Consider the following 8,450-nt stretch of genomic DNA (forward strand, 5'->3'; position numbering starts at 1 on the left):
ATTTATGTAGCCAATCTCTATTGCTGCACCTGGGGAAGTTCCGTTTTGCCATTACTGACGATATTGCACAGCCTTGCAGATAGATAATATTTGTATGAATCCATGTGGTAGCTTAATTAAGCCAAAGTAAATTGATCTGGGTCCTAGACCCACCAGCTTCTTTTAACCATTTATTTTTAAACTTTGCAAAGATTTCTCAACTGTAATGTGGGGAGGAGAACCTACTTCATAAGACTGTTGTGCAAAATAAACAATATAATGAAGGTCAAGTTCTCAGCACAAAGGATGCCACCATATGGGTTAGCTCCCCTTGATAACTTCCTGTGAATTCCAATTGGCTTTCCAAACTATCTTAAAGGACAAAGAAACAAGCTAAAGAGATGTGTGGGAAGGAAGCTGAGATAGGGGAATGAAGTTGGGAAGAGGAAAACTTTTTTAAAATTATGGAAGAATAAGTATACATCCACAGCATCAGCTATAAACTGTAAAACATAAAGCTTACGCCACCTCTGACTCTCACACAGCCCTGTTCGCCTTGCTGGTCTGCATCACCCCTGGAGATATGCTTTTATGGCCACACAGCAAGAGGAGGCTGCTCAAGATAATGCTGGTGGTCTAAGCTTCATAATCAGGAGCATTTAACTGAATGAAAGAAGCCAGAAAGGTGAGTTTTGATTGGCCCAACAAGAAGTTCAAATTTAAAAAAAAAAATTTAAAAATATTATTGATTTTAGTGAGAGAGGGAGAGGGAGAAAAGAGAGAAACACTGATGTGAGAAGTTAACATGGATTGGATGCCTCCTGCATACTCCCTTACTGGGGATCGAGCCCACAGCCCAGGCATTCTGATAGGGAATTGAATTGGTGACCTCTTGATGTATGGGATGACACTTACCCAACTGAGCCACACCCACCAGGGCAAGAAGTTCAATTTTTAATATATAGAAGTGTCTAGTAGATTGTCTAGAGATAGAACAGTGGTTCTCAACCTTGGCTGCACATTAGAATCACCTGGGAATCTTTTTAAAATCCTGATTTCTGGGCCTTGTCCTCTGGAAATTCTGTTTCTTTGTTACTGTCATTGTGGCCCTACTCCAGAACAAAGAAACCGAATTTCCGGAGGATGAGGCCCAGAAATCAGGATTTTAAAAAGATTCCCAGGTGATTCTAATGCGTAGCCAAGGTTGAGAACCACTGGTCTAGAAGAAACTATCAGTACCTGAGTCGTTAGTTTGGGTAAACATTGTGGAGAATATTTGAGGCCTGGGCAGTAGAGAACACCTAACTCAAGAAGAGCTATCTTTCATTTCCCTCATGGTGAGAAGTTGTAACTTCATCTAAATATATCCACATTGCTTTCGGTGCTTGGTATCTGATTTAATTTGTACATTTTCATTTAGTTTATATTTCTAATAAACAACTTAGAAGCACAAAGTAATAGCAGAGTCACACATTGATAAGATCATGTTTATTTAGTGCTATCTGACAAGTAGAGAAAGTAAAAAGAATATTTTAAAAATGTATAATTTATATTTATATAAATACTTTTTAAGGAGAAAAGTTGAACACATCTGGTGACATTAGGCGAATGTATGCATTTAAGTTTGCAATCTATCTTGTAGCCTGACAACTTAGATGGAAGTATGTATGCACCCATATCTTGTTTGTGAGTTTGCATAAGTAGGGCCCAAGGATAAGTTACGGGCAGGTCTACAATAAATTCTAAACTCCCATAAAATGTGTGCTCCTGTACCATCCCACGTATGTCGGCTTTGTTCTTCTGTTTTAAAGTTTCACTACAAGCACATTTGAATGTCATCCAAGGTTGTAATCAGGTGTTTTGGCCCTCAGTTTACTCATCAATGAGATGAGAGGATCTCTGCTGACAGGGTCTGCTTCTTCTGAATGAAAACACTATGGGCCCCAGAAGCCTGCAGCATATACAAATGTAGGGGGGCAGGTGAGGTCCAGTCATTGTCATCTCTGTATTAGGGGGAGTTTTCTGTTCAGCTTCTTTCTATTGGAAAGGAGTCAATTTGTCTGACATGGAGCAAGTTTATGATACCAGTCCATTTAACTAACTATAACATTGTATTACTGTAGAGACAGCTCGTTTCCTAGTTTACAACTAAACACAAAACTAATAGACTCTGGATTTCAAGTTGAAGAGCTCTATGTTTCCCGGATCTTGACTTGGAAGTTCAGAGCTGAGCTACACAAAAAGAGCTCAGCGGAGACCCCTCAAGTCAAACCTCAATATGTGGCGAAATAATTGTATGATGACATGGTCAGTCTGATGCTGGACTTGCCTGGGTCATTCCTGACAGGGACATCTTCTTGAACTTGCACGAATATATAACCAAAGAAGATGAGTGTGATGTGATACAGTCTACACAGTCAAACCTATGTCTGATTTCTTAAACTTATAGACGTTTTCATTCGCAGTAAACACCACAGAACAGTAAGTCATCTCTAAGCACTATCCTGAGTTTTCCTTGATTCCAAGTTTACAGTTAATCATATTGTCCATTAAAAACAATAAAAAGACAGCTAGAACTGACCTCATATGACCACAGAAAATACATAGGACTCAGGGGCAAAATCATAATTCTCGCGATTTTTCTTATATTCTTTTGAAGATGGGTCACGCAACAGCTACGGTTTGCCTCTGTAGGTGGGCTTCTCCAGGGACCCAGGTTACATTTTCCCTCGGCTGGTGCTCGGCTTTAACTCTTGGAGGAAAGCCTCGTTGTTGTGAGGACAGTTGTTGTGACAGGTGCAGGTCCCAATGACCATCATTGGCTTCTTGATGATGTGCCCCGGGGAGCACTGGAACTCCACCTGGATGGTTTTGGTGTTGTGAGGGGTGCAGCACCGGCCATCGCTGCAGACTCCACAGTACCTGGGCTTGTAGGTATGCAGGCTCGTGCAGTTCTTGAACTGCAGGTGGATGGCTTTGAGGGACTTCGTGGTGCGCAGACACTTTTTTCCTTTCTGAGAAAGAAGCAAGGGAGTGATGCATGGATGGTGACTCTTCCTCCCAGGACCATTTTAGGGGTATGGATTAACTTGCTAGTTGCCTGCCCAATATCCATTGCTCTTTATTTTTTGCTAACAGGACATTAATTTTGTGTGGGCAGCGTGGTCAGCTAAAAGTGCTTTCCCAGAATATCTGGGAGCTTAGGACGGCCTTGTGACAAAGTTCTGGCCAATGACACGCAAGCCACGGGATTCTGGGAAATTCTTTGCTCTTCAGACAGAAACTGTTCTTTATTGCTTTCTGCATTCATTTTCCTTCCTACCTAGAATGTGGAAACTGTGCCCCATTTTGCACAGTCGTCTTTTGATCTTGGTGGTAAACTAAGAGTAAAAGCATATGTATGATAAAGAAACCGATATTATTAAGCCACTATAACAGGGTTTGGTGTTGCTTATAGCTAAATGCATTCTTAGGTGTTATAAAGCAAAAGAGAATAAATTTGCCATTATTGCAAGTCCACTAATGTTTCAAACATTTTGCAAACGTTAACTCACATTAACCTTAGCAACAACATTTATTCATACTAGGAATAGTAGATAATGTAAAGAACAATTGCCCAAGTTTTAGAGATAAATAAATAAAATCTCAAGGAGCTAAAGTGATCAGAAAATATCCAGTAATTGAACTTGTCTGATGCAATGCCCACTTCTTCTACCGTATGGCTATTTTCCATGAAGGCGAAATAAGTGGAGAATTAATTGAATATTCCATTAGTAATTGTTGATGAAGAATCCTGATATTGATACTTCAGCAAGGAATTGATAATATGTTTATTTCCTACTCAGATTTCTTCACTTACTAAATTGCCACAATTCTCTACTGCTCTTGACCTTCCTTGGCACAGCCCACAGATTGTGGGGTGATGAGACTTGGAATTTTATGAAATTAGTGCCTCTCAAACTTCTGTGTGCATCAAAGTCATCTGGAGGTTTTGCAAAACCACAGATTGTTGGGTCTTACACCCAGAGTTTCTGACTCAGTAGGTCTGATGGGGACCCCAATAATTTGCATTCTAATGAGTTCTTAGATGCTGCTGCTGATCTGCGGGCCACACTTTGAGAAGCACTATCTCCCACTTAAGAATCTCTCGATAAGGAAGTAACAATTATGATGCTAGTATTTTCCTAAATTCTAGATACATTCCTGGAATCTTTAAAAATATATTTACCATAAAATATTTTAAACATAATATCTCCCAATATTAAACTGGATGCAAGAAAACAAATTTTGGTTAAAGAAACAGTAAGAAGCATGATATGGAAAATATTATTAATAAAGAAGTTAGTGTGTCTGAAAATACTTAAGGTCCTCTTGTTTCTTTCTTTTTTATATTTAATATTTGGCATATATTCTTGCCAACAACCACAAAAAAATACAAGGGCAGCAATATCCCTTTGTGTATATATGTGTGTGTGTGTGTGTGTGAAAGAGAGAGAGAGTAAGAGAAACAGAGAGATAGAAAAAGACTACTTTGTGGGTGAACCTGCATGGCCATGTTACATGTATGTTAGAATTCCCCTATGTGTAGGGTAGTGCATATAATTTTAGGGATAAGGAATCTCTAGGTGTTATTTCTAAATTGATGAAAGAAACAAAGTTAGGATGGACCTTAAAAAGTCATATAGCTCAGCAGCCATATAATGAATGCAACTACTAGAGACTCTTATTTTAGCAAAAAAATAGAAATTTAAATAATGATGCCTAATGTTAACAGAGTAACCTATGTCCAGAGCTTTGCTAATTCATTCTATTTAATCCTCATGATACCTTTGAAGTAAGTACTGTCAATGACCCTATTATATGGGGGAAGGAATGGAGGCTTAGAAGTTAAGAAAATTGCCTAAGAGCCCACGGCTAGCTGGTGTGAGAAGCCAGGATTTAAAGCCAGGCTAGCTGGCTCCAGAGATATGTAAATCTTTCATTGCTAGAGACTATTTTATTTTGGCCGTAGGTTTGTCCAAGGGTCCATATAATAGTTTAATTTGGGGGTACTGCATTTATCTAGGGCTCTGGTAACAAGGACTGTGAGGTCATCCGGAAGCAATCCAAGCTTCTGATCTGCATGCCTTGTACTCAGCGTTAACACACTGAGTTGATATAATACCAGCAAAAAAGGAAAGAAATGTTCTATTTTATTTGGCATATACAGCCTTATGCTGGCAAATGTACTAGTTCCACTAAGCTTTTTAAAATACTGAAAATAATTCCCAGACAGCCATTCACTTCTTCATCAACAGTGCTTTATCAAGCACACACGGTGGACCAGGCAGAATGCTGGGAATGGAGTGGTGAATAAGGCAGCTATAATTCCTACTCGGTTGATTGAATTCAAGGGGTGAAATGCCCTCTCTAAAATCAGCTTCCCTTGGCAATTGAGGAGCCAGTGTTTTCCAGGAGTGGAATGAGCTTTGCCATACCCTTCTCAATTGGGGACATTATGATAATTGTCCGGCCCCTCCTTCTTTACCTGTGAGCCTGCTGTGAGCTGCCTGGGGTATTTCAATACATTAAAGAGAAAAAATAAAAGAAGGTAAACTCACTCACTTCAGGAACCTCTCTGCCTTTTCCCTGGGGTTAATTCCCAGCTAGAGCTGATCTCTTGTCAACTAATGTGGCAGTCATTTTTCTAAAGCCTGGACTCCAATGAGGCCAGGCCGCCACCTACCTTATCTGTTGGTTGCCTGTGCTCCTGTTCACAGGGTCGCACCATACAGAGCCGAGTCCGCTTCACCATCTCGCACTGCGGATTCCTGTTGGTGACCTGGGTGGAGAAGCCCATGCCACAGCTCTTGGAACATGCGCTCCACTCTGTGGTCTGTTCAATGCAGTTGATACTTGAATCAGAGACTGCAACTCCTAGAGTGGTTTCTGTCCTGTAGGCTATGAGAAATAATAATAATTAAAAAAAGACAACCAGGCAGAGTAAAACATGAGGATCACAGTGGTTCTGTCCATCATCATCGCATAGAAGGTCTCAGCCAATTCTGTGCCTCCTAAAACTCAGGTGTTTTCAGGGACAGAATGGATTACTCTACTTATAAACCCCTAACAGGTTGCACAATGCCTGGCTCATTGTAGGCATTTAGGAAATCTTTGTGGAATGACTGTTTAACTTGTCCTTAAGTCTCAGGGTCCTGGCCGGGTGGCTCCGTTGGTTGGAGCATCTTCCTGTACACCAGAAGTTTGCAGGTTCGATTTCGGTGAGGGCACATACCCAGGTTGTTGGTTTGATCCCTGGTCAGGATCAAACAGCAGGCAACCGATCCATGTTTCGCTCTCAGCCCCTCTCTCTCCCTTCTTCTCTCTCTAAAATCAATAAAAAATATATCCTTAGGTGAGGATTAAAAAAAAAAGAAGCTTAGGAATTTTAAGAATATAGGACAGTTTAGCATCAATGACCATTCCATAAATTACAGTGTTTCAATATGTGATTTCTTACAGAAAAAGGATCATGCTAAATTTTTAATTGGATGAGTAAGTAGAACCAAACAACTCAAAATTGTGATGAAAGCAATAATTTGCCTTAGAGAGGTGGACCTGGAGATTTGGATTATGGGATATAGACACTTGGACTTTGATTATGAAAAGTTCTGTCTCAACACTTCATATCATGACTTGGGGCATGTCTTCTCTTCGACATGGTTCCTATCTGCAAGGCATGGCTAATAATGTCTGCATACCACCAGTAGATATAATCTGGCTGATGAATGGCTTCTAAAATATACTTTATTGGCTCTTGAGTTTCTCTCCCTACCCGAAACTATTTCCTTTATAAGGGGAAACAAAAAGCAAAGCAAAACCAAGATCCTGAAGTGTCACTTGACCTTTCCTGTAGCATCTGGAAAGGTAGCATTTCTCTGTGACACCTGTCCAGTGATGAGTAGCATTCTTTAGGGAGGCTGGTTTTGAGAATGCACAGCTAGTGTGCAGAATCCACAAAAGGGAGTGATTTTTTTTTTTTTACTTGTATCATTGTAATGTGACTAAAGGTCAAGTAGATGGACTAAAATATACAGAGTAGTCTTGCAATAAGACCAAATCAATCCCACTGCTGGAAAGAACCACTGAACTGAGCAGGTTCTCTTTAGGAGAAACTACATACTTCACTCACTCGGCTAGGACTCCAAGCCCTGGTGTGTTGGTCTCAGTGGGCAATCTGGAATCCACAGCTGAATGCCCAGAAATGGAGGCCAGTTTCTCATTGCAAATCACTCATGCTTCTGCCCACCTGTATCCTGTGCTGTGATCACCTTCAGGGAGTCCGAGTTTCTCACCTGGAAGGGCGTGCAGGTCCCCTAACGCCTCCGTGTCATTTGCGTCACAGATCCACTTTTCGCAGCACTCCCCGGGCACTTCAACTTTTCTTGGAACCGGGCAGTCAGGTTGGGGTAGTAGCAGGTCCTCATCACAGCGAGGCACGCAGCCAATCTGCCCGTCTTGGCAGGTGCACTGGTATTTGCAGCTGGGCTGAAAGGTTTCTCCACTTTGGTAAATGACCCCGTCGAACACACAGTTATCTCCCTCGATCGCTAGAATAGCAGGGAAGCAGGGCAGAGAGGGAAGGGGAGAGAGAAAAACAAAGTCACAATGCCTTGACGACGCCACATAAGATTTGCAGCACGTGTTCAAAGCCCAAGTTGTTCATTGTCTGGTTGAGAGAGCCTGTTTTGTTTTTTTTTTAATCCATCTCCAGAGAAGAGATATCCTCTTCCCTGAGCAAGAAAGAGGCTTCAAGGCCATCCAGCCCTGCCACTCATTTTATGGATGAGGAAAGAGGTGTACAGCTGAGAAATGACCCTCGCAAGGTCCTGTAGCCATGTTCCCAATGCTAAAGTTACTTTGCAAGAAACTCCTCAGATTCTCCTCAGCCAGCAGCTTAGAATTAAAAAGGGAAGGAAGGAAGAAAGAAAGAAGCACGCATGTTCTCCAAATAGGTTAACTGGTCACATTGGGCAGAGAGTTAGAATTCCTTGGCATTCCAGCACAAAAAATCATTATGAGCTCGGGGGCTATTCCAAGCCTCTAATCCAGAGAGGCAGGGCCAGCCTCCAACTACATGGTGCACCACGTGGAAAACTGATGCCCAATTAATTAAGTTTCACCAGCCTGCACCGGCTGGCCACCTGCCTTTTGTTACTCACAGCCCAGGAGAGGGGTTACATAGTCATCCCAGGAGACTTGGGGGGGTGGGCTTTGGCTCAAATAGGACAATCACAGGTTTGAAAACGAACCTACTGGACTGCAATGGGGGAGCTGGGAGCCAGTGAGTGAGCCCTAGCGTCCATCACCCCCTGGACATGTCCAAAGAAAACGACTTCACTGGCCCCTAACTCTGCTCTGCTCCCCATCCATCTCGATTCTTCTCTAGGGAGGCAAGTGATTGAGCGCTTCTCACCTCTGGCTTCGGGAGC

At 41.9% G+C, this 8,450-nt stretch overlaps 1 protein-coding gene across 1 annotated transcript in view; it reads right to left on the reverse strand.

Annotated features, from left to right (window-relative positions):
* Positions 1 to 1,445: 1,445 nt before the first annotated feature.
* NOV (nephroblastoma overexpressed) overlaps positions 1,446 to 8,450 on the reverse strand; it is a 7,722-nt gene continuing 717 nt past the window's right edge. Inside the window, exons 3-5 of the mRNA XM_015567410.1 lie at positions 7,314 to 7,675; positions 5,705 to 5,919; positions 1,446 to 2,993 (exon numbers count right to left, since the gene is read on the reverse strand). Of these exons, the coding sequence (XP_015422896.1) occupies positions 2,697 to 2,993; positions 5,705 to 5,919; positions 7,314 to 7,675 (874 nt within the window). The 3' untranslated portion in view covers positions 1,446 to 2,696. The remainder of the gene's footprint in view (positions 2,994 to 5,704; positions 5,920 to 7,313; positions 7,676 to 8,450) is intronic.

Source organism: Myotis davidii, unplaced genomic scaffold (genome assembly GCF_000327345.1).
Source record: "Myotis davidii unplaced genomic scaffold, ASM32734v1 scaffold1, whole genome shotgun sequence".
Classification (NCBI taxonomy): domain Eukaryota; kingdom Metazoa; phylum Chordata; class Mammalia; order Chiroptera; family Vespertilionidae; genus Myotis; species Myotis davidii.